At 40.2% G+C, this 26,888-nt stretch overlaps 1 protein-coding gene across 1 annotated transcript in view; it reads right to left on the bottom strand.

The window, feature by feature from the left end:
* Positions 1 to 26,335, bottom strand: part of SETD3 (SET domain containing 3, actin histidine methyltransferase) — a 45,056-nt gene extending 18,721 nt beyond the window's left edge. Inside the window, 6 exon segments of the mRNA XM_033140156.1 lie at positions 12,293 to 12,549; positions 13,533 to 13,605; positions 14,131 to 14,279; positions 15,812 to 15,904; positions 16,199 to 16,310; positions 26,219 to 26,335. Coding sequence (XP_032996047.1) covers positions 12,293 to 12,549; positions 13,533 to 13,605; positions 14,131 to 14,279; positions 15,812 to 15,904; positions 16,199 to 16,301 — 675 coding nt within the window. The 5' untranslated portion in view covers positions 16,302 to 16,310; positions 26,219 to 26,335.
* Between the last annotated feature and the right edge of the window lie 553 nt (positions 26,336 to 26,888).

The following is a 26,888-nucleotide window of genomic DNA, read 5'->3' as shown; positions in this document are numbered from 1 at the left end:
ATGTGCATAAGGCTTGCTGCAGTAAAATCTATCAGCACTTTCTGGCCGCTATTGCTCTGTCAGCCACGAAAAACCTTTGAAGCAAACAGCTCTAAGAGAACCTCTTCTCTTACAGCTGCTGTAACTGTAAGTCCTGTTAAGCAAATAAATAATAGAAAAAGCAGATTTGCAACATTTGATTAATAAGGTACACTGGTTGATGAAGTAACTGTTTTAATATGAGTACAATACAACAAGTGGCATCTTAGAAGAGGCATCATCACTCCTTTTATTAGAGGAATTCCCACTCTTCTTTCATGTGGAAGCAGAATGCCTCTTCTAAACTGATACAACACATACAGGTGAAACTTGAAAAATTAGAATATTGTGGAATATTTCTTTCAGTAATTCAACTTAAAAGTGAAACTAATATATGAGATAGACTCATGACATGCAAAGCGAGATATGTCAAGCCTTTATTTGTTATAATTGTGATGATTATGGCGTACAGCTGATGATAACCCCAAATTAACAATTTCAACTTTGGGGTTATCATCAGCTGTACGCCATAATCATCACAATTATAACAAATAAAGGCTTGACATATCTCGCTTTGCATGTCATGAGTCTCTCTCATATATTAAACTCCAGTAGCTAATGAAACAATTGCTTACATAAATGGACTTTTCCACAATATTCTAATTTTTCAAGTTCACCTGTATGTACATCCACTTTAAACTATTTTATTCCTATGCAGCTTTAACCAATCAACAAAAACGCAGCTGATTAAATCAACTGTTCCCTGATTAGGTAATAGCCATATCAAAGAGAAACTCACTTGGTTTGAGTGCTTTCAATTAAGTATGTATACAAGAATAACTGAAATTATGTTTGCAAATAATCAGAAGACACCTGTCTATGCATTACTAGACCTAAATACTATTATCACTTTATTACTGACTACTAGGACTGGGAAGCTAATTTAGTGCCTTACTTCCAAAACCCAACTTGCAAATTTAAATTTAGAAGCAAAGCACTAACCAGAGTTTGCTTATTCAAATATCGCAGCAAACTACTATTAGCAAAACCCAGGAAGTGGAAAAAAGAACTTGTGTAAAATGAGGAAGAGGGGGCAAATGAACAAGCAAAGATTTTTCTGATCACCAAGCCATGGCTTGGCATTAAATTGGAACAGAGCTTAAGTGATATGCCACAAGGTAAACTAAATTATTCCTGATACTTAAAGCATGCCATACTGTAACTTTATGCACAATATAAATAGCAAAAAATGTTAGCTGAACCTTCAAAGAAACATTGATAATGAAAAATTTATTCAAACTTTTAGTCTCCTTGGTATTAGTAATCCGGGAAATACAGAGGAAAGAATTCTGCCATCTGACTTTGAACAACATTAATTTAATACCAAATTTCAAAATAGGGATATTTCACAACTGATCTTGAAACGAGGCCACATTGAATAAGAGTCTGCATAAATAATGTTTGACACACCCCAACACAGTTTAGCTATGGATGGGTTAGCGCTTCTCTGCCCCAGAGAATCAGTGCTTAAAAGCTGGGAGGCTACACAGCAATAGTTTCTTGCTGTGCCTTCTGACTGACTGCAACCATCTTTATGACTTTTTAAGTCTAAGAGGAGTATCATTGCATTTTAATGCCTACACCCCAACTGAAAACAATAGAGAGGGCATAGTCATGAGAATGTGTGAGGTTAATCACCTTAAGGATATTCCAAGCCTCTTTCCTAATTCTTATTTTTTTAAAAAAATCAATGCCACCCTTTCAGTGAAAGAGATTGTAAGGGAAAATACATTATCCAATTTCTGGCCAGTGAGGGCAAAGTAGAAGGATAACTGACAAGAAATTAGTATTAGAGGGGTTTTTTCTACAATCAAGCGGTGTTTGTGCGTTTAAATAAATAAATAAATAAATTTGGGGTATTGTTACAATTAATTATTAAAAATTAAATACCAACAAAAGCTGAGCTAAAACTACCGTTACTAGTCAATAAGAGCCTATAATTAAATGTGCATCAACCAACTTTCCAGTATTCTACTAGCACATACTCTGCAAGTAACTCAATGTCTTTTGAGTAGATTTCTTCATAGTTCTTCTCTTCCAACAGTAATTCTTGTCAGCTTGCATTATGTAGAAAGGCACACTCAAAAGATGTACCCTTAGGTAACCCACACAGCTTCCCAGGGCAAACAAGATCAATCATATGGAAGGACCAGCATCCATTAAACCAAAGGTATTGGGGGGTGGGGAGAGAGAGAGATGGGTATACACATTGTAATATCTCAAATTTATTTACTATACCCCTGTCGCCTTCCAGCTGGCCTATAAAACAATGACAAGGATCATGCCTTAGGATAAACACTAACCTACGATAAACTCATTGAATACACTGGGACATTCTGGAGTAAATATGCTTCGGATTGCAGTGTTATGAATTTTAAAGTCCAACTAATTACAATTAGAATCAAGCACAGATTTAAATATTTTCCATTTAATAATGTGGTGAATCAAAAGTTACTAATGGTCTGATTCTATGCATATTTACTTGAAGCAAACATCAATGGAACTTGCATCATGTATAGCGTATGATGGGTATATAGTACCACTACCAGGACTAGGGGCACCATGTCGCTGAATACCAATCGCTGGGGAACATCCCAAAGGAAGCTGTTGGCTGACTACTGTGTCAAACAGGATGCTGGGCTCTTATGTTCTTACATAAATTGTGTTTTTTGTTAAGTTTTAAAACCGTTCTCAATGTTGTATTTTAAATTGTGTTAAGCCCTGGGACCTTAGGGTGAAGAATGGGTAATTAATAATAACAAAAAAACTTTGAACTACCTTGGAAGGTGGTGGCCTGTCCTTCACTGGAGGTTTTTAAGCAGAGGTTGTATGGCCATCTGTCAGGGATTTGTTACTTGTGATTCCTGCATTGCAGGGAACTGGACTAGGTAACCCTAGGGGTCTCTGCAAATCTGATTCTATGAAGGCTTATAAACTGGCATTTAATATCGTATTCGGTATAATCATATAATCAATAATTCAATACCCATAACCTTCACAATGTAACATTCATTTTAATGGCCATACTGTTCAGTAATTTTCAGGTACTACCAGTCAGTATGCCAATGAGGGTCTTATTTAGCAGCTGTTTGTTTGTTTGCATTTATAAACCACTTCATATTTTAAAAATCTCTAGCTAGTATTTTTCACTGAAAACTTAGTGAAACACAAAAACGCTTGGTGTTCTAAACAAAAGCTATTTTCACCAGTCCACTGAAATTACCTGATATAATGGTGGTTAGCAGAACCCTTCCTACATGGCAAGAGCAATGCATACAAGAGAGAGCAGTATGTTAGGACTTTCAAATGACTTAGGATTACTTTGGCTAGTGCAGCAATTATTGGACAGCACCCAGAGATGTGAATAGAGGGAAGCAATTATGCTTAGGTTTTATCACAGCGAACACAGAAAGAAGCATTTTATAAGTTTCACTTCAGAAACATTCCAGCCTTTTACACTGAGACGTATCACAAGACTCTAAGTGTATAAGATAATCCATTTTCTAATTTAGTTAAATTACTAATTTCCACCAAGATAAGTCCCTTAAATAGTTTAACAGTGCTTAGAATATATATCTCCTTTGAGTATTTCACTCTAGATACACCAGCTTTCTACTGTGCTTTGATTTTATTGAACATTCATAACTGCAGTTACATCAAGAAAAAAAAAGTATTAAATCCTAACAATAAGGCCTATGTATCAGTGAAAAAGTATGATTAACTGTTGAGGCATAGAATCCCAAAACACAGATAACATCCCTGGGGATGGAGGCAGTTGCTCTCTGGAAGTGCAACTTGATATGAGGAAAATAAGCGGATGTACTATTATAGCTGCAGAATCAACTGCTATTCTGAATCTGTGGACAGGAGATGGGTTAGAAACCTCATCTTCTAAAGCAAGTCTCCATAGACCTCTGTATTTTCTAGCCAACATAATATTTCTCCCATGTGCGGCTTAAAAATGTGCAGAAACAATTTCATCTAATATTGGCATATATGGTTTTGAAGCACAGTGTTTTCAGACAAAGTGTTTGGGGAGACTATTTTAATGGGATCGTAAGCCATTCAGAGAAGCAGAAATAAATTAAAAGTAGTTATGTTGGCAAGCAGGGTCCAAAATACAGGAGATAACTGTTTCCCAAATGAGAAGTTTGTGATTTTCAAAATGGGAAGTTCTCACTCAGCCTCCCAATTTTCCCACTGTTACAGAAAAGGGACTTAGTGAATTGGTTTTTATTTATCTTGAAAATATTAGTATCCAAATCCTGGGTGACAGTGTGGCAAAGGGACACACTCTGCTGTGTTCCTCAGGCTGCCTAGCAGGGATCCTTACCTTGCAATATAGAATATGCTAGTTCTATACTGTGGATGGCACATGCAGATCCCACTATTGGAACACTTGTTATTCAAAATCTCAGTTATCCAAACACAAAGACTTATAACCCAACCTTGCTACACAAATGGCTGGTTCAAATACCAGAAGGTTGACCACTTCCTTACTTGTTTGTGTTGTGCTGGTTGAAACCAGCTGTTTCAGGCAGAAAGCATGGAGGGAGAGGGATCAGACAAATCATGGATTAGAAATGTTCTCATAGGAAATAATGGAAATCATCAGCTCATTGTGCAAACACTCGCCTAACGAACAATTTCCTGGGAACACATTGTGTTTGGAAAGCAGGGCCTGTGTGCCTTCAGCCCTTGATAATAATTCCATTCTTCTCCTGTCTCTAACCAAACAGAATTTCTGTCCTCACTTGGTTCTCTCAATATTCGTCTAATTATTATTTCAAAATGTCTTAGAATGGTTCCTTCTCACAAATTTTCCCTCATTTTGTTAAGTCTCTTGCAGGGATCTGTATTGAGGCCCCAACTCATCATATTCTTTATGATCTCTCCTATCATTTCTATGTCGACAATTACAATTTTGTCTTTTAACTAGTATTGCTATTCTTCTATAACACTTATAATCTAGGTATTCCTTTTGATTCCACTTTATCCTTTTCCTCCCATATTTGTGACCTTGCCAGATCTTTTATCATGACCTCAATATTTCTAAGATTAATTCCCTTCTTCCATATAGCACTACTAAAACACTTTTCAATCTGTTATTATTTCTCATCTTGATTATGTTCTTCTCACCGACCTTCCTTAAACTACATCTTGGTTCTGTTACGAATGCTGAATCAAGTCCCATTTTCTGTTTTCATCACTTCCACTATGTCCCTGTTTTGGCTTTGTCAACTTCACTGGATTCCACTCAATTTCACACTTTAAAACTCAACTTTTAATCACTTGTCTCACTTTGTATTTCATCTCTTCATTCTTTTGATACATGCCTCTTTTCTAAAACCACATTGTTATTGATCCTTATCTTTGGAATTACCTTGCTACTTCTTTGTCTATATTCAAACCAACTTCATTCCCACCCGCTGGTCAACCCCCTTCCCCCTTTAATTACTAATCTCTTCTGCAGGCATTATGAACTTTTTCCTCTATCTATGGCCTTTCTGCTAAATTGTGAAGTCCCTTTACGAGTCCGCCCCCCCCCCCATATAGGGACTATGTAATGTGATACCTCTAGAGAGTGTAAGTTACACAATAATTAATTAATTAAATTACAATATTTCCTCTTCTGGATGCTTTCATTCTTCATCTCTAGATCTTCCCAAACATTTTCATCAGGGAAATACACTCCTGGTCCTTAACTGTGCAAAAGCAATAGACAACAGGCAGGTGTGTTAAGTGTATGATAGTTTCACCTTTCCCCGTCTGTAGAACTTTTAGAAAAGTAGCTTTGAAACACTGGAAAGCTGATGTGAAATGATCAATATGGAGAAATTAAAGAATAGTTAATGCCCCGACAAATTTCCTAACCCTTTTGTGGCTCCCCCCCCCGAAGCAATTCAAATGATACTGAATGTATTTTAACTTACTGAGGAATGTTAGTTTTCTAGGGGTGTTATTGTTGGCAGTAGAGACAATACAGTTTTGAAAGCAATACTTGCGTTGAAATGTTCTTGTTACTAAGGTGAATGAAGAGCTTTCATCATTCACTTTTTTCTCCCTCTCTCATTTCCCAATCTGGCAGAAAAGGGGGTTCAGCTGGGAAAGTACTGCTGCCTATGTTTTATGAGCTAAAGAGCACTGCTCTGCAATAATCTATGGACCAATTCCCCTTTACAGAAGGCTGCAACCATGCCCCTTGTGAAGCTGGGGAAAAAGTTAAAACCGAAAACCACTGCATATTCATTTACAAAGGCAAACTAAATTATAGATCTTCAAGGAACAAGGAATCTCACTCTGAATGTAAAACTACACGGCTCCCTCTTGTGCTTATTACACCACATTTCAGTGCATGGAGAATCCAGAATTATGCAATAAACATAACAGATGCTGTGCACATTCAGTGCCCATAACATGCTAATGGTAATAACACGCTCAAATGGGGGGGGGGGGCGCAAGTAAATGGACATATTAGAACAAACTGAAAACCCCTCCTGAAGTAACATGAACATCTAAGCCCAAAACCCTTTCTCTTTCTTGAAGTGCAATCTTAAGAGATCCAGTCACCTGCCTCCGTTCACATTCTAAGTATCAAATTGCTTACATTTCAATGGTGTCAGTGCAGTCCTTTGCCTGGAGCAACGGGCTATTTCTGGCAGGCCAGCGCTGCACCTGTGTTTAGTTGTCAAACCAGACTAATATTCAGCTGGGAGCAACTGTAAAAGGAAGAAGTCTCTGCCATCTTCATGAACATCCAGACTACTTAGAGAAAGAAAGGTAGAGCTCTGCTGAAAACTGCCCTCTTCTAAACCTCCCCTCTGCTATCATGAAGAAGCGATTACTGGCTACCAAACAAACATAACACATCTCAAAAGAATACCTCAAAATGCCACCACTTTACTTGTTAAAGAAACTAAGCAAAAAGCCACCGTGGTGCAGGAAAGAGTGCTGAACTTGGACTCAGGTCAGCCTTGAAACTCAACTATGCCACTCATTTCATACCTGTTTTCTGTGATGATTCTGTCCTATGCTTGATTCTGCATTTTTAGTTTTTCTTTTTTTAAAACCTATGCCAGCCATTATCACAGGGTCTTTGTGAGAACAGGAGGAGATAAGACACCATGTATTTATTTGCCAACTGATGGGAAGGGTGCATTTTTTTAATAGTTCTAGTTGCCTCTCATACAACCCCCTTGGATTTCCAACGAGATATGGCACAATTCATTAGACAGAGACAACAATGCTTGAAAACTGTAAAGCACTTTCAGGTGTTTGGAATGCTTCATGTGCATATCTAACTGCAATACTTACAACGGCCCTGTAAGATAAATCAGTATTATTCCCCATCTACAGATGTCTTGGGGGTTTTTTTTTGGGGGGGGGGGAGAGGTGGGAAAGAATGGCTTATCTAAGGATCAACCAGGGAGCTAATGACAGAGATCAGATTCAAATCAAGGACTACCTGCTTCAAATCACGGACTACTCTCTCTCTTAGCTGCCACAAAATGTTCTTGTTCAGAGCTCCAGCCAGCCAGCCAGCCATGCTCTCTTCCAGCAGGCCATCTCTACCCATTCCTGCTTTAATGTCTTTCCTTTCCAGCATGCTCTGTCATCACTGGACTGTTTGTGTTTCGTTCTTTCGTTCCCTTCAGCTATAAAAATATTGTTAGCATTTCAACAAATCTCAGCATTCCTCAGACTCTGCTGATACTTCTTTATTGTTTCTCAGTGGCCTCATTTTGGCCCCCTTTCTGTCAGCACACACCACCTGAGTTCACTATTATATGGACTGATATATGACTGAATCTCATATGGGTAAGAGGTTAGTAGATTATGTTTTTTTTAATGATGCAACAGCAGCTAGGGCTAGGCCATAAGAGCATGAGCATAAGAAGAGTTGAACCACATGACTTTAGGTGCAATATGCATTTTAACAGGTCCCTCTCAAAGCACATACAGACACCCCATTATTCCTCCCAAGTACATCTCTCACTTGGGAATTCTGGCAAGATGATGATCACACCTCTGTCCTCTTGAATGTCAGTAGTACATGCAAATTATAAACTAGCTACCATGTCATTTAGTGGTAAACTTTACTAACTTTACACTAAGGTAATATATGGCAGGCATGAAGATTGGTTAGCCTATCAGTTAAAACAGTGTTAGATGCCTAGTGTTGCCAGTTTTAAAAAATAATAATGCTGGAGCTGATCTGTGACATTTGCATCTCATTAATATAGCACCTTCTGTTCCCAAAGGAAATCTAAATCTAACCCTTCATACAATAATATAAGAGTTCTCCATAAGGACACAGGTGGCGCTGTGGTCTAAACCACTGAGCCTCTTGGGGCTGCCGATCAGAAGGTCGGTGGTTCGAATCCCCGCAACCAGGGTGAGCTCCCGTTGCTCTGTCCCAGCTCCTACCAACCTAGCAGTCACTTTACCTTTTTAAACTTTTTAGAATTGTCCAGACATGGTTTGAACTCCCCAAATTATAAATACCACCTAGTGGTACTATTATAACTTTAGAGCAACCTAGACTCCTGAAGCAAAGAAACAAGACAGTTTTTGTATAAACATAGCTCTTGAAATGAAATAAGGGATTTACTCAGTACTATGGAAACCTAGTGTTGATATTTTTCATATCCTCTGTTAAAAAAAACACACCACTCACATAGCTTTAAAGGCAAACTGGGACTATTTTGTCTAGCCTACCTTTCGAAGTGGCTTTTATGACAACATTAAGTACAAAACTTTAATTTTAAAGTATTAAAAAACATTCTAAATAATTGTAAATAGATATTACAATTCAATAAAGACAGGCAGGAAGTAGATTATGTTTCAGCTGAGATTTTGTTCCATTAAATATTGATGGCTGAAACACGCTGCTGCATGGTACACCCATCTGTATATTGGAAACATTTCTGTGCAATAAAGGATTGATGAAGGCTGAGTAACTACCTAAGAAATCTTTGCCTGATTTTTAAGGAGCCACAAAATGATGTCTGATAAGATGTTCTGCCAGTACACTTTACCTGAATGACACTTTCCACGTAGTGTTAACAATATAATGCCTTGATTACTCACAGGCAGCTACATTACACCTGTGGCTATGAAATACTATGTGCGACAAGGAAAGACATAGGTCCAAGAAAGAAACACTCATAAGGAAAATGTATACGGATTGAGGACAGGCGATGTTGTGTTACAAGAAACAAATGCCATTTTCAGAACTGAAAATGTTCTTTCCTCCCCCACAAACCTGCCTCCTCAAAAGAGTCCACTAGCTTGTCAGCTCTACAGAGCTGTCAAGAAAGAAGGAGCTAGGGATCAATGGTACTACTGTGCAGAGGAACTCAGCCCCAGATGAGCTCCTGATGCAATGGTTTCACAGCAGTAGCTGTGATACTTTTGCCCAGGAAACTGGCAGGTAGGCGACTACAAGGCTGCTTTTCTCTACCAGATACACAAAAAAGTATCAGGTGTTACAAGAAGTACAATACAACAAAACCAAAACACCAAACCGGCTTGTAAATACAAAGGACAATTTTACTTAGTTAAGCAAAATAAAGTACAATGTGCATATCAAAGCCTGGAGATACTTAAAACATACAGTCAACTAGTGGCACAACTCTGCCAATAATGTGTATAATGATAGTGTCATAGCACAGTAGAAACAAGCAAATCGTTCTGCAGATAGTAATCTACTGGCAGCGCAAAGTCGTGTAAGTGGGAATGGTTGCAAGAAAGGGTTCTTCACAAGGCCATATGTAGAGGCAGGGGTCATACGAGAATAGTAGTTGCAGACAAGCACCTTCTCACCGTCCCACGGCAAAAGTAGTACAACTGATCAGAAGTAGTACAAATTGATCAGAAGACCTGTACTCCGGATGTTAAGCAGGTTTCGCAACGGCTTCATCAGTCCATAATACTATACACTAAACATGATACGCCAAGGATATAAGATCATCACAGGCACAGCAAGTGATGGCAAGAGCTCTACCTCTACCCTCCATGAACAAGGACGGCACAAGGGAAAAGGGACTATATGCTGAGATAGAAGCAGACACAGCCTAGCTTCCTACTTATAACATGCCTGACATTCTGTCTCCCAAGGCAGGCCTGCTACCAAGAGAAGACTGAGGGGTGGGGGTCAGCATGCATGCACTAACTAGGGGCAGTTCTTTGCTACCCTCTGCATTTGTGGCATATCTAGATTACCTACCCAGTAGTTCCCAAACTTCCCATTCTACAGGCTACTTAAAAACTGTTGATTATCTTGGTAGACAACTCAATGATTTTTCTGCCTGTTGTAGCAACTGTAATGTCCTATGCTAGATGAATGATTTTTAACTGTATTTTTATTGCTTCCTTTATTTCTTATTTTTTTAATTAAAATTTGCAAATTAAAATGCAATACAATAAAATAAAATAGAAATAAAGAAGCAATAAAAATACAAGATGAATATTTAACGCGGGTATACTGCAGACCACTCGAATGAAGCTCGCGGACCATAGCTTCAGAGTCCCTGATCAGTGTGAATACTGGGGTGTACGTTCTGAAATAGGATTATGACTATAGGAACTATGGTTAGGAATTAAAGTCAACACGTGAACACACAGGAAAGAACTTTACCTGCAGCCAAAAGGTTGCTTACTCTATGATGTAGCTGTTTCCATGCCTCTAAAACTGAGTAATAATCTGCCTCTTCTACAGAGCGAAAAAGCAACTACAGCAAAAAAGATAGTGAGCAAAGCTCCGAGACTGAGCCTATAGTTCTTTCCTGATCATTCATGTACCCACTTTGAACCCCAGTCACTTCAAAGAGTTCAGAAGCAACAACACTACTTAGTACTCTGAAGATATTATCTGGTACAGTTTGTATAAAAATGGGACTCCACAGTTCATTACGAATTTGGCTACCCTGAAAAAAAGATACAGAAGAGAGCTACAGGGGTGATAAAAATCTAGATAGCGAGATACTGGTTATGTTTAGACTGCACGAAGTAAAATTATTCGGTGTCTGGGTTTGGTTGCCTTTTTATCATGGTTTTAAAAGGCCATAGTTTACTCCAGTAGAAAATGTACTCAATTCTTGTAGTGTCTAAACGGCTAACTCAGTTTACTAACTAAGATGACCGGACAGGAGATACACAAGTGAAGTATTTTACTACTGAAGTAAAGCACTTTTAAGATCGTAAGCATGAGCATACTCTTCATAAAAGAACAGTAAAATAAGTAGAGGAACATTGAAAGCTGCCTTACACAGAGCCAGATCACTGTTCCAGAGCTCAATATTGTCTATAATGATTGCTAGTGGCTTTCCAGAATTCACACAGGAGTCCTACCCAGATCCAGCTGGAGATGCCCAAGCTTGAACCTGGGATCTTTTGCATGTGAATTCATGTGCTCTACCACTGAGCTACAGTACTTCCTTAAGAGGAAAGATGTATGTTACCGAAAGAAATTAGGTATATATTTGGGGAGGAGCCGCGTGAAGGCTACAAACGAAGAGTCATAAATGAGAATGAATGAGCTCTGCAAACAACTGAATTATTGCCATTACACTCTATATCATCTGAAGTACATCAGCAACCTTACAGGCTAAAGATTTTCCACTAAAAATGAACACAAAACTTCACAAGTGTATGCCAGATGATCACAATCATTTTCCATATGTGAACAAAGGAAAATGAAGCCCTTCCCATTCACTACAAAGTATCTTCTGCAGGAAACAGATATAGCACTTTTGAGCGATTCTCAAAATTCCATCACAACTCAGGATAGGTTTATGCAGACGTCTAAAGGCTAGACACACCAGGGGCAAAAAGTAGTATTAATCAGGTATCTACTATAGAGAAAATAAAATGGTGCACCTGGGACGCTGCTGAGTGATGGCAGAAAAATCTACCCTCTTCCAATAACACTAGATAGCTATCCCAAAATGTATGTCACATGTGTGCACTCAGAACAAGAAGATGTACTGCACTTCTCTCAGAAGTCCTTCCATATATAACCACCACCTCCACACACAACAACTATCTTAGCAACAGCATTCTGCTAGTATAAGCAATGGTAAAAAAGTAATCAGGTTAGGCATTGGTACTGTGGTACTTAGAACTCTAGCCCGCTTAACAAGCCTTTTAAAAATGTCAGAGTTCTACTTTGCTATGGTCCTCATATAATGCAGTATCTGTTCCAGGTTCTTACCTGAATAACTTTGTAGAAATAGGCATACTGTCGAGCAGTATTTTTATATTGGCTGAAAACATCATGTATGGCCTGAGTTGACTGAAGATATTGAACCTCATCTTCTTCAAAGTAAAGAGGAGTATTGTATTCACTTGGGAGAGTTTGGATGTAAGGCAGCCAGAAAGAACTAGGATTGCAGCGTTCACAAAGAAGGTGGAATGCTAGCGTGATGTTGCCCATGGCTTGGAGAATTCGGTCTTGAGAATACAAGGATCCTAAAAAAGGGAAAGAACCCACAAAGAAATTTTAGTCCCCCTAACAGGATTCCTAAGTGCATATTAAGTGATTTTTGTAAAAAAAGAAAACTTTAACAAAATAAGTATGTCTTGCAATAACATGAATTTTGTTTACTTCCTATTATAGACTTTCTGTAACTTTCGTGTAACTTTTAAACTGATCTAAAAATGGTAATTTCAGTAAATTAGTTGGCATCCATCTATCTCAAGAGACAATAGAATGCGTCTCCAGAGGTGAAACCAAACCGCTGTATTAGCAGCTCTGAGCGCATGTATGCAGGTCCTGGGCTGCCCAGATAACAAGATACCCCTCTTGGCCTTGCTGAGAAAAGAAAGCAGAGCAATACATTTGGCACCGGCTTGGCAGCAGGAGTTTGTCAGAAGGAGGCAAACCATCCAACCATCTTAGGGACTCCACTCCAGATTTGTTTAGGGTTTACTCCTTAGCCCTCTCCTCTCCTGAAGATATCCCTTCCTAGGTTGATGAGACCCATTTGACCCTCACTACCCTCTACAGCAAGTGTAGGAACCATCTTCTTGACTGTTGGACTCACCATAGGTATCATCCACTCAATCTGCCAGAGCCTGTCTTTGCATGCAAGGGAATACCTAAACTCACTGAGGGTTTGAGACCCATCGGCTACCCTCACTTGGTTTAGCCAGCCAGTCAAATCTGTTCCAGGCCAACAGCTTCTAGAAGCCACAGGTGAGAGCTGAGTACACAGTAGGGACCAAAGGTAGACAAACTACCCCAGAAGAAGTATGAAGTGTCCCCCACCAGAGGTACTACCCCTCCTCATACACCCCAGTTCAATAAATAATAATAAATATGATACATTGTTCAAGCATTGTAATAAGCCCACTAGACAATTCTAACTGACAACTTTCATCCTTTTGCTAGTGGAGAACTTTCCATCAATACACCCTTTGCATATCTGGAAACACATTCAAAATCTTCTTACCCAAAACTGAATTTTTCGCTGATTCAACAGTCATCAACAATTTTCTGGGAACCCAGAGAAAAAGCTCTTCTGCCTAGAAAAACACAAGGAAAGTTCACAATATCATACAGATCTGACAAACATACAGGATGGTAACAAATTGTGGTAATCCATCTGCAAAACAGCCATTCTGCTAGTGGAAGCACAGTGGACAGTGCATGACCTAAGTCCAAGTCTTGCACCTGTGAAAGATGCTGGGCAACACCTGGTGCAACCACTGTTATTATACTGTGGCCATTAAGCCTCTGCACTATATGTGCTTGTGCAAAGTTTGCACGACTAATTGGAGGAGGATGGGGAGACAGGTCATTTATACCTAACATTTTCTTTCCCAAGGGACATATTAGCACATTGAGATATTGTAACATCACTGTCTTCTGGAAGATAGAGGATCCTGCTATTCCACATGAGGATCTCTGCATCAGGGCCATAATTTGGACAAGCTCAACACCTGTAGTAAAGTCCAAAAGATCTAGTCTTCTGCCAATTTAGTATTTCAAACACTGGGAACTGGTTGAGTGATCTTTAAATGTGCCTTCCAATGCCATCCTATACTCACTTTTATCTCTCTTGTAGCTTTCAAACCAAAACCCTCTTCACCAAAGTTAGCCACTTCAAAGCCCTCTGTAGATGCACCATTCTCTCTGGCCCAGGTAATTAGTTCAGTGAAATAATCTTCTCTTTTCCCATCAAATACGACAGACAAACCTATGTACATATTTAGCAGCAGAGAAAACACAACGAGATACCGATACTAATTAACACAGATGTTTAAAAAGTTTAGGAAGTATTCATAGCAGCTTTTAAAATACAGTCGTACCTTGGAAGTCAAACGGAATCCGTTCCAGAAGTCCGTTCAACTTAAAAATGTTTGCAAACCAAAGCACAGCTTCTGATTGGCTGCAAGAAGCTCCTGCAGCCAATCAGAAGCCATGGAAGTCCCGTCAGCTTCCAAAAATAGTTCGCAAACCGTAACAGTCACTTCCGGGTTTGCGACGTTCGGGAGCCAAAACATTCAGGAACTAAGCTGTTTGACTTCCAAGGTACGACTGTACAAGCAATTCAATGCAATTTGGTCAACCAAGGCTTTAATTCTGAGAGTGAAAGACAGACAACGTGCCAATAAAAAGTGAGCTCAAGCAACTCCCAAATTCCTCAGCGAAAACACCACATAATCTGCCAGTCAGGCTATTTGGCACAATTCCTTTGTTTTTCATACAGATTACATTATCTTAATTTGCCTTATATTTAGGGAGGCTGCACTTTAAGGAAGTTCTCCTGACACCATTATGAACCTACAGACCTTTCTCCAAATAAGCCTTATAAGCTAGGACAAACAGGCGAAATGGTAAAACTGTAAAATTCCATCAGAATGAGAAGAGTTAGAAATGCCAGAATTATACTGTAGCTATAAGATATAAAAGGTTAAACATTCCTAACAAGGTCAATGAACTGTTTATTAACATTATTGTACTGCAATGTTTTAATACATAATGAGGAAAATACTTTATTGTATAATGTGAATGAGGAAGTGTCTACAGCAGCACTTTTAGATTGTTTTACCTTTTTTATTTTAAAAAGTTAATATGCATGTGGAGCTCAGGCTAAGACAGATTTTCTTTTTACCATGTAGAATAAAAGCACATATAACCCACATGTGCACTTCAATAATTAATCTCATATTTTTACTGTGATGCCACAAAAAAGGGGGAAGGAAAAAGCATAAACAAAAGGATTGTTTCTAGAAACGAAGTGTTGAGTTCCCTATGGTGGTCACTTGCAAATGGGACTGCCCAATTTTTGGTATCTATTCAAGCATTAACAATAATCTTAACAGGAAATTTCTTTTCAAATGTAAACACTACACACACAAAGAATGTAATAACTGATGAAAGACCAGCTATTTTGTTTTAAATAAGGGGAATGCTTACAAATAAAAAGCATTTAGCAATTAAACAAATATGCTTCACAATTAAACATTTATAATACTTGAAGTTGTCCCTGAAAGTTCAACACTCAGGTGCTCTGCCCCACTCTACAATATAGACTAGTCTCTTTTCATCACTTTTGCAAAGGAATGAAAGCTCAGTCTTTTTGAGAATACTAAAATAAGAAATATTTGTGACTCAGAGTGTGCTTGGAATTTAATTAGGGTCTTTTTTAAAAGACAGAAGGCAGCAAAACGCAGTGCCAAAATTACTTCTGACCACAAGCAATTAGAAAAACCATTTCTTGTTTACCTTTCTGTTTTTTGCGGATTCTCTCAACAAGAGCTCGGATCTGTTGATACTCTTCCCACTCCTTTCCAGGACCTGGAGTTGGACTGCTACATTCTGGAAAGATAAACAAACAAAAAATTATTGCTCACTGAAATTTAACTTTTCTCCTCTCCTTAACATCAAGAGATTATCATAAATGGATTTATATGTTCAATTTCATAACTTCCATTTGAACTCCAATACTAAACATATGTTCACTGAAGCCATGAACCTCTAACATATTTTACAGGAATAGAGGGGCTAGAGCTTTAAATATTGAATAGAAAGAAATTCAGCCCTGCCTATTTTCCACATGAACTTATAGAGATCATCCCCTTCTCCACAACCACAGTAGTACAACATACTTACTTTGTAATAATTCACTAATTAAATTCAACATTTCTTTTGGAGAGACTGCTGCCGTGGCTCCAGTGCCTGACTTCTGGGTTTTCACTCTGCTTTTCTTCCCCATCTTCTAACTAAAAGAGAACAGTAGTTAAATAAGCAAGGAGTTTCTGTTACTACTTATGTTCTCTTTCTTTCTTTTTTACCATAGATACCAATGTATTGAATGCTGGGGAGGTGAAGATGAGCAAATATCTGGAAGGCTTGAAAGAAAACACCTGATACTCTATAAAAATTTGTACCTGTGAGTGGTGCCTCATAGGTACAGCCTCCGCTCCCAAATCTGTTTAGGAACGTCCTCCAATCCTATGGAGCAGATTGCATGAATGGAGGTCTGTTCTGCTCAAAGAACTTGGGTGCCACTCTATTCATTATTTTGACTTTTCTGTATCACCCAGTTAACCGAGTTCTGTTACTGAAGTGTATAAGAAAAGCATCCCCATGTATAACTAAAAGCACTGGTAGCTAACCATGTAAGTCATGTTAGCATAAATGTATGTTTACACTTATAAAAATATACACATTTTAAAATGCTTAATAAATTGGGTTTGATCCTAGCTGCAATAAAATGTTTTATGTAGAACCTATCAAAAAAGAACATCTGACTTGCTTCCTGTTTCATTTATTTTGATGAGATTTACATTAATGTATTTAGGGCTGGTTTGTTGAACAAGGTTAAGTAGTGCCTACCTGTGCAAACAGCGAGTGCCAGTGCTTAAAATGTTTTTCTCTGCTAGCTGGTTTTAATATATCGAAAACATCAATTTCTGGAAAACCACAGAAATTTTCTCCAAGGAAGAAACTGTCAAGTGTTGATGAATATGTTTGGTACATGCAGCAAAGTCGCATATCCAAATATAGAGGATCCAATGAACTTGGCACCAAATAGCATGCAAGAACAGTGGCAGCAAGAGTTTAACTCATCTCCCACTCTTAACTCTTGTTGGCAAAGATCTCATGTTGTGTTCGGCTTTGAACTTCTGTTCCACCAAAATCTTTCCTTGATTATATATAAAATTTTCTTCCTTCCCACGCTGTTTTAAACAAACAAACAAAAAGTGCACCCAATACTTTCCTTCAGAAGGCACTCACTTTGCAATAAATAAGTTCATTAGTGCATGATTTTGCAACCTTAACACCCTGTTAACCCTAAAGTTAGATTGATAGGATTAGAAAAACTCTGCAAACATGTTGCTCTCAACAGAATGCTTTAGGACTCAACGGCTGCACAATCTATTACCGGTAATTGGTGCAAACATAAATATTCCAGAAACCTTATCAGAAAGAATAAGGAGAAGATCTCTATAACATAACCATGTCTTAAGAAGAATTTGTAGCTTACTTTTATGATTTCTTATTTAAAACATGCCCATAAACACATTTAAAGTATTGTTGCATGCCACCCCAATCTCCGAGTGGTATGAGATTCCAGGGGTCCCAGGCACTTATGTGTTTGTGTTTTCTTTTGGAATGAGACACAGTAGAGAGTCTTTATGATATGTGCTTAATTTACACATATGCACAACCTGAGCCTACGATGGAGAGGTTCACAGCATTAACCTCCCAAGAAAGTCCTGCTTCTCCCATAGCCACAGCCTTGGACTGCAGTGGAAATCAGGCCTGGCTCTCTCTCTCTCTGTGTGCCTTTCCAGCCTGTAGCTTTCGCATCCAGCTTCTAGTTCACAAAACTCAACTCTCAACCCTGGACTTTTGTCTTTCTAACAGAGGGATGGGAGGTCTACCCCTTAGCCCTTTGGCACAGAGCCACTCCCTTTGTGGGCCATTACCAGGATGGTCTGGCTATTCCAGCAACTGAATCCATGCTGGGTCCAGGAATTGGAAGGGGGGCTCAGGGCATACAGCCTATCCGCTGCAGACTCACAACAGTATTTTAACACTATACACACAGCATTATTATTTCTACAGCACTATCCACAAAAGTAGTGGTATACAAATAATAATGACAGAACAGTTCCGTACTCTGAGGGTTTTACAATCTAGGATACCAGACAGACAACAGAGAGAGGGAAACAAATGGAGCCAGGATCAACAGGGAAGGATGTGATTATTGCATTTACATGTACTTAGGATAAGTTACACTACAGCATGGAAGTTCTGCCAAAACACCTGAAGTCTAAAAATGAATTGTGTCATCACACTTCTGGCGAGTTGCTTTTTAAAAATGCCAACAACTCCCAACTGCTGTTGCTATAATTTAAATCCAAAGTACAACAAATTTCTGCACAGTGAAATACTATCCTCTAACAGGAATCTCAGAACTATTTGAGTTCACTGTAATACAGTGGTCACCTCTATAACAAAGAAAAAAGGAAGAGATAATTTTCTTTGGCGCAATGCAAATAAGTTGTAACAAAATTGATTGATTTAAAGCACCTAGATTTAAATAATGGAGTTAAATGAATTATAATAAGTGACTTACATCAAGTTTCCTATTCTGAAACTGTTAAATTTTCTCTTTGTACTATAATATTTTCTTATAAAGGGTTGTGCCCAATTAGTGTCCATTGGAAGATAGGGTTATTTCCCTTTTAAAGCTGTCCATGTTGGTGGTCACTACCATGTTAGCAAACTCCATGGTTTAACTATGCACTTTGAAGAAGTATTTCCTTTTGTCTGCCCTGAATGTCTCACTATTTAGTTTCACTGGATGATCCAGGGTTCAAATATCAGGAGAAAGAGAACCTATTCATTCCCCCCACCCACCTCATGCATAACTATACTTTTGTAACCTGTCGTCCTTACTCACTGTAATAAAACACAATACTGTACATGCTGCAAACTAACATTTATGATAAGAACCCAAAAGCATATAGTCATACCTCATGTTGCGTACATTCGGGATACGCACTCCCACGCCCCGGAAGTGTTTTCCGGAGCGTGCGCGACTGCCGGATGCGCAGAACACTTCTGCGCACTTCACGCATGCGCAGAAGCGCTCAAATTGTGCGACTTCCGGGTTTTCAAGTGTTTTTATGTGTGTTCGAGTTATGCACGCCCGCGTTACGCATATTGCCCCAGAGGATTCTACAAAGAATGTTTTGGGGTGCACAGAGGGCTGGGGTGGAGAAAAGAAACTTAAGCCATGTTGCACAAGATTTGCATTGGGCAAATTAGGCATGTATCATTAGATGTCATTCCAAAATTGTCATCGTTCATTTAACAGAAAATGTGGTTACATATTATTTTGCAAATACCTGCTGAGAGCTAAGACAAGTTATGCTTTGAATCCTGAGATTTTTATGACTGTGGGGACAATATACAGAACAATCCTTTAAAATCTCAGAAACAAGACGAGGGCTAGGGAACCTAGGAAACTGCCAGCGAAAGTCGCTTCTTTTTCTCTTTAGCGAAACATGCTCCACTTTTAGCTGCCTCACTATTTGACCAGATGCCAATCTAGTCCAGTACTCAATTGTGGCCTGTTAGATAATCCTCTGAAGTCACAAGCAACCCATTCCCTTCTCGACTCCAGCATTTGATCATTAGAGGTGTACTGCCACTGAACACAGAGGTTTCAATTTTATTTCTTGTAGCTAAAAGCTACCAAGTCTATTTGGATTTGTAATGGTCCATTATCATTTGTTACCTTTGTGCCCTACTACTGCAGAGAATGCCAGGAACTTAGGCCACCAGTAACAGTCGGTATGTTTTGCAATGTCCCAAAATTAGTACTTGGGCTGATGTAACTGATACAGCAGTGAAGCTACTTCCCTTCACAAAAGCAACTGTCTACTGACAGCAGACTGCATCAGAAACTTAGAATCTTGGAATCATAGAATTATAAATCTGGAGTGAACCCTGGGGGTCATCTACTTCAACCCTACTGCAATGCATATGGTACAGGTTGCCATCCAACCTCTGCTTAAAAAGCTCCAAGGAAGTAAAGTCCCTAGGGAGTCTGTTCATACTATGGAACAGATCACATTCAAAGAAAGACACAAGGAGGAACACATATTCTACTTGTGAAGAATCTCTATGCTACTACAGCGGCAAAAATGTTACTTGCCCAAAAATGGAAAGAAGCAGAAGTCCAAGCAAAGTAAGAATGGATACAAAAACTTATGGAATATGCAGAAATGGTGAAACTTACTGGAAGAATAAGAAATCAAGATAACAAACTTTTTATAAAATAATGGAAATGGTTTATTGAATATTTACAAATAAATTGTAAACAGATAAGAACATTGGCAGGATTATTGTAATAATCTGCAGTTTTATAAGAGTATATATTTAAAGTAGATGAATAAACGATCAAATTAAGTTAATTTGGATATGCAGAAGATATTAAAAATAAACTTAAGGAACCGCAGAAAGAGGGAGAAGGAAGTCCAGTTTTGAAATGTTAAAATGATTGTAAAATTAGTGAAATGTATAAATCTGAAAAGCATTAAAAAAAAGAATCTCTGTGTGATTTAAAGCTCTGATTTTGAAGAGCTATAAAATATGTTGTGCAGCTCTCTACTTCAGACCCCAAATTCGTGAAAGGTTCTAAACTGTGTACAGATGATCTGCCCAGAGTGGCTGGGGAGACCTGGCCAGATGGGCAGAATATAAATAATAAATTACTATTATTATTACTATTATTACTATTATTAAAACAGAGCTGGGCTGCACAACCCTGCTTCTCCTTGCATGTTTCCCCCCACAAAAGACTGAATACCCAAATAGTACTTTTATCTTACAAAGATAAATTCTACTTGTGTTAGCTATCACATTAGCATGGTTTATGACAGTTTGCCTGTCAACTGAACCAGCTCCCCTTTTAAGAACTTAAACCAATCAAGAAAAATTAGGTTTCAGCAAATCTATGTAGAATATCAATTAAAAGAAAGTGAATATTAATTCTGTACTTAATTTGCTAAAAGATTGCAATTCTCCAGTTTCCTTGTAGAATATGGAATTTTAAAGATCATAAATGAAGTTGTACCATATCAGCAAGGAGACAAACTTATACTGGTGTTTCATTTTGAGATAGCATGTAGTTAACAGGGTATTTTTAAGCAAATTAAAAATAGGTGAAAATCACAATAAGCAACACAAGCCTGTCTGCTGGCTTTTACTCTTTCACCATTTTGTCATACAAAGGCTTTCCGTGTATCAGAAGACAGAGTAAGATCCAATGTCAAACAAGCAGACTTCTGATTTGCAACAGTATTTCTCATTCCTTCTCCTACCTCCCTGCCATTCCCCAAACTCTCCAAAGCAGACTTTTTTGGGGAAGTGGGCAGCAGGAGAGCAAAGGGAAGCTCTCTTACGTGTATGGAAGTCCGTTCTTCCTGTGCAGAGACACCTTTGAATACAGCCCAAAGAAAGGATCTGTAAAGCATATCAAATGCAAAAGCATTTAGCAAATTCAAATTCCTAACCTAACAGTCTGCCATAAGCAATGGGCAGGTTAAATCATGTCACACACACCACAAAACAAGGAATAGTAAAGTGAGTTGATGGCTAGAACAAGCTAGCCATTTTGCTCAAGCAGATGTTGTGATTCTGTGGCCCTTCAGATGTTGCTGGACTACAACTCTCGCCATCCCTGACTACTGGGTACACTCGCTGTGACTGATGAGAGTGGAGTCTAACAACATCAGAAGAGTCAAAGGTTCCTCATCCCTTTCCTAAAGGAAAACGATTCCCAAAGGAGAGATGAAGCGTAATGATGTTTAACAGTTTCTCCCGAAAAAGCTTGAGAGCAGATCACGGACATACACAGCCTGGCATTCAAATCTTGCAATGGCCAACCAGATGCCTAAGGAAAGCCCACATGCAGGGCATGAATACAATAACCCTCTCCCATTTTTCTCTTATTTTTTTGCCATATTTTGATATTTCATGGTGAGGGGCGCATCAGTTGGGTTGAACAGACAGGAAGGGAACCAAGATTTCACAAAATTAAAAAATGCCTCCAAACTACAACTAAGATCTTAATCCATTATCAAGCCTTGTTAAATTTGTGTTCCGCTTTCCTCCCACATGAGCCATGTGTAGATTGCCTTTCTTTCCAACAAAGAACCCCTGGCACGGCAAACAGCATCACTCCATTACCCATATAGGATTCTCTACTAGCCATATCTCTGCCAAGACACTATTAAGTGGGTGGATGGATAAATGGAGTAAAAAGTTAAACCTACTACAAAAAAAGACTTTGAGGACAGAGGAAACACAACTTCGGTGAAAGAGACATTAAATTATCAAAGAATAAGAATAGAAAATTCAAGATGGAAGCAGGTGCAATCACACTACAATTAATATTTGCTTATGAACAGGTTAAAGTAAAATGGGGAAACTGTACATTCGTTTGGCAGAAAAGGTCTGGAATCAGAATTGGAAGGGACGCCAAAAGTCATCTAGTCCAACCCTTTGCAATGCAGGAATCTCAGTTAAAGCATCCTTGACAGATGGCCATCTAACCTGTGTTTAAAAACCTCCAAGGAAGGAGTCCACCACCTCTTGTGGGAGTCTGTTCCACTGCTGAACAGCTCTGTCAGAAAGTATTTCCGAATGTTAGTTGGAATCTCCTTTCTTGCAACCTGAAGCCATTGGTTCGAGTCCTAACCTCCAGAGCAGGAGAAAACAAGCATGCTGCCTCCATGTGACAGCCCTTAAGATATTTGAAGATGGCTATCATATCTCCTCTCAGTCTCCTCTTTTCCTGGCTAAACATATCCAGCTCCTTCAAGTGCTCCTTATAAGGCTTAGTTTCCATACCCTTGATCATCTTGGTTGCTGTCCTCTGCACATGTTCCAGCTTGTCAACATCCTTCTTAAACTCTGGTGCCCAGAACTGGACACAGCATTCCAAGTGTGGTCTAACTAAGGCAGAATAGAGTGGTACTATTACTTCCCTTGATCTGGACACTATACTTCTGTTAAGGCAGCCTAGAATAGAATTAGCTTTTTTTTTTTTTTGCTGCTGCATCACACTGTTGACTCATGTTCAGCTTGTGGTCCACCAAGACCCCTAGATGCTTTTCACCTGTACTGCTAGTAAGCCAGGTGTCCCCCATCCTATATTTGGGCATCTGATTATTCCTGCCTAGGTGCAAAACCTTACATTTGTCCCTACTGAAATTCATTTTGTTAGCTTGCGCCCAGTTCTCCAAACTGTTAACGTCATTTTGAATTCTGATTCTGTCTTCTGCGGCATTAGCTACCCCTCCCAGTATGGTGTCATCAAATTTGATGAGCGTCCCCTCAATTCCTTCATCAGTCATTTATAAAGATGCTGAACAACAACGGGCCCGGGACAGAACCCTGCAGCACCCCCCTTTTCACTTTTTCCCAGGATGATAAGGAACCATTAATGAATACTTTTTGGGTTCAGTCAGTCAATCAATATCAAAACCTTTATTGGCATCACTTGTTGTTGTTGTTGTTCTTCAGTCGTTCAGTCATGTCCGACTCTTTGTGACCCCATGGACCGCAGTACGGAGGCAAGCCTATCCTTCACCGCCTCCCGCAGTTTGGCCAAACTCATGCCAGTCGCTTGGAGAACACTGTCCAACCATCTCATCCTCTGTCGTCCCCTTCTCCTTGTGCCCTCCATCTTTCCCAACACCAGGGTCTTTTCTAGGGAGTCTTCTCTTCTCATGAGGTGGCCAAAGTACTGGAGCCTCAACTTCAGGATCTGTCCTTCCAGTGAGCACTCAGGGCTGATTTCTTTAAGGATGGATAAGTTTGATCTTTTTGCAGTCCATGGGACTGCAGCTCCCTCCTTACATTATTTATTCTGTTATCACCAGGTTGAGCATAGCTTTCCTTTTGGGTGAAGACAGGGGCAAAGTAGGTGTTGAGTAGTTCCGCTTTATCTCTGTCACCCAACAGCATTTCTCTGTGTTTCCCACACAGAGGACCTACCACTTGCTTGTTCTTCCTCTTACTTAGGACATAACCGAAGAAACTTTTTTTTTAACTTCTCTTTCAAGCCTAAGATCATTCTGTGGTTTAGCCAGCCTGACTTTCCCCCTGCAACTGTTGGCTACTCATGTATACTCCTCTGTGATTTCCACTTTCTTCCACTCTAGGAATGACCCCCTAGAGTTTGTATAAAGTCAACTACCATAAAAAACAGAAGAGAAGAGAAATGAAAAGTTATGGCTTGCTTCAATCCTATGAGGAATAGGCAAAAAGTAGAAGAATTATCTGCAAGACAGACATTTAAAGAAAGGAATGGAAGTTGTGTATGAGAAAATCAAAACAGATGCATGGAGAATTACAAAATAATTACTAATGTCAGTAGGATTCCTGTAAGAGAAATGGAACTGGCATTAAGGTCAAGATGTGATAAATGTATCATTGAGAAGTTCAGAAAATAAGCAGCAAAATACTGGAACTATAGGCAATTTAATCTGAGAAAGATATGATAATCCTGAAATTAAGCTGAATGCCCTGCAATCCTATACACCCTTACCCTAGAGTAACCTCGGAGAACAAAATGGGGCTTACTTCTGAGTCTTATGCTGCAATCTTGAACCCACTAACAGGGGATAACACAGAGAGATTGTGAGTTGTCAAGAAAGGGCAATATCTAGTGCAGTGTTTTTCAACCACTGTTCCGCGTCACACTAGTGTGCCGTGAGATGTTGCCTGGTGTGCCGTGGGAAAAATTGAAAAAATACTTTATATATAGTCAATATAGGCACAGAGTTAATTTTTTTAACATTTTTTAATGGTGGTGTGCCTCGTGATTTTTTTTCATGAAACAAGTGTGCCTTTGCCCAAAAAAGGTTGAAAAACACTGATCTAGTGTTGTAAGACAGGAACAGGAAATAATGTTGACTAGTAGGGGAATGGTAACAACTGGGGCCTGGTCAAGATTAAAGTAAAAGCAAAAAAACCCATCAAGGAACGATGAGAATCAATGAAGTATTTATGACAGCCTCACTCTCTGTGTGTGTGTGTGACATGAATTTGATTTAATAGACAGGGTAGGTAAGTAAATACCGGGAGTTTCATGCATGCTGGCAGCTAAGCCACATTATGACAAACAATAGGTACCGGTAATATTTGGAAAACATCCATGCCAAAGAGACTGTGAGGCAACTATATACAGCGATAAGCAGCTGTCATGTGACCCATGAAGCAGTGTTAAACTGTTATTTATTAGAATGGGGACAGAGAGCAGAAGCTGAGCAGAAATGGTGGACGGCAGGAGGCAGAAGCCAAAATTGGGCATAGAACAGGCCAGGATATGAGGAGATGAATATGCATGGAGGAGGCCAGTGCGTGCAGCAAATGCGTTTGCGAAATGGGAGAGGCGGAGGGGCAAGGCCCTTAGTAAGGCTGCAATCCTATGCACACTCATTTGGGCAAGGAAGAAACGCCTTTCCCCCAAAAAACCTATGATCCTGACTTAAAAATAAACCATGCGGGCGTCTGCAGGGGCGCATCTTCAGGATCTGTTGGAACTGATGAGCGCAACGCCTCTTCCTCCCCACCCACCCCCCACCCGCCGTTGAGATACGCATGTTTACTTCGGAAATTGGAGCGTTATTTTTAGTAGGATGGCACCGCACGAGTGGTTTGAAACACACACATACATACAAACACACCCCTTCCTAGCCCTCTGGAAGAAAACTACGGGGAGGGTTGTGGGCCGACCGCGACTACAGCCCAGGGGAAGCGGCGGTGGCGGTTCTCCCGGACCAATTCACTGGCGCGGACATCACAGCGTGCAAGGAAGATCGTGTGAACGGGGCGGGTGGACGAGGGCTGACACGGGATGACGCATCTAGGCGACCTCCTGAATCGCGTGTGTCGGTTTCCGGAGAGAGCAGCCGGCGGCGGCAGCGTCTTCCTCAGTGGCGTGTGAGGGCCCTCAGCCACATGGGTCTTTTATTATTTAAATAAGAAAGACACAGGAGGAGGAAGGCGCCAGGGCCGGACTAGCCCCCACCCGACTCGCCCTCCTCTGAGGCGACGTACGAGAGAGACGGGGTCGGGATTAGGCCTCCCCCATTTACCTTTTTTTTAGCGATGACAACACGGGGCTCAAAATCCTCTCACCGGACGGCGCTGCCCGGGGTGTGGAGGGGGGGAGGGGAAGGGGGGAGGAGGCGGCGGCGGTGGCGGCGGCCGCGAAGCCAACCACAGCCCCGCCGCGCGCGTGCGCGTAAACACAAACCTACAAACTCACTCAGTGGCTCTGAGGACCCAGCGCTGGCCTCGGTCCGCCTGCGGCCCCCCTCGCCCGCCCCTCCAGCGGAGCCCAGGCCTCCACCGCTGCCATTGGCCCGCAGTCCTCGCACTGGGGCGGGCCAACCAATCCGGCGCGCCGCCTCCTCCTCGCCCCTCTCTCCTTCTCTCTCTCTCTCACACACACACTTCTTTTAAAAAGGTGGGGAGCGTGCGCGAGAGCCTGAGGGAGGGAAAGGCCAGCGGAGCGAACGCGAGAGGGGGGTGGGGGTGGTGGTGTACCGAATTCTGATTGGCGGGGATAAGAGCTCCAACCAACAAGACCGCCCCCTTCCTCACCCCGTACGTCGTCTTCGTTTCCCCACCCCCCGCCTTTTGGAGAGCTCATTGGCTGGAGTCATCCGCCTTCGTTTCTACCCTGCGTCCCTCCCATTGGCTAACGGAGTCGAGGGCAAAGCGGAGTGGGTGAGAGTCAAAACCAAGTCTCGTCTTGCTCAAACGC

Source organism: Lacerta agilis, chromosome 1, assembly GCF_009819535.1.
Source record: "Lacerta agilis isolate rLacAgi1 chromosome 1, rLacAgi1.pri, whole genome shotgun sequence".
NCBI classification, from domain to species: domain Eukaryota; kingdom Metazoa; phylum Chordata; class Lepidosauria; order Squamata; family Lacertidae; genus Lacerta; species Lacerta agilis.
Note: the sequence above shows the minus strand (reverse complement) of the source record. Positions and strands in the feature narration are given on the sequence as shown.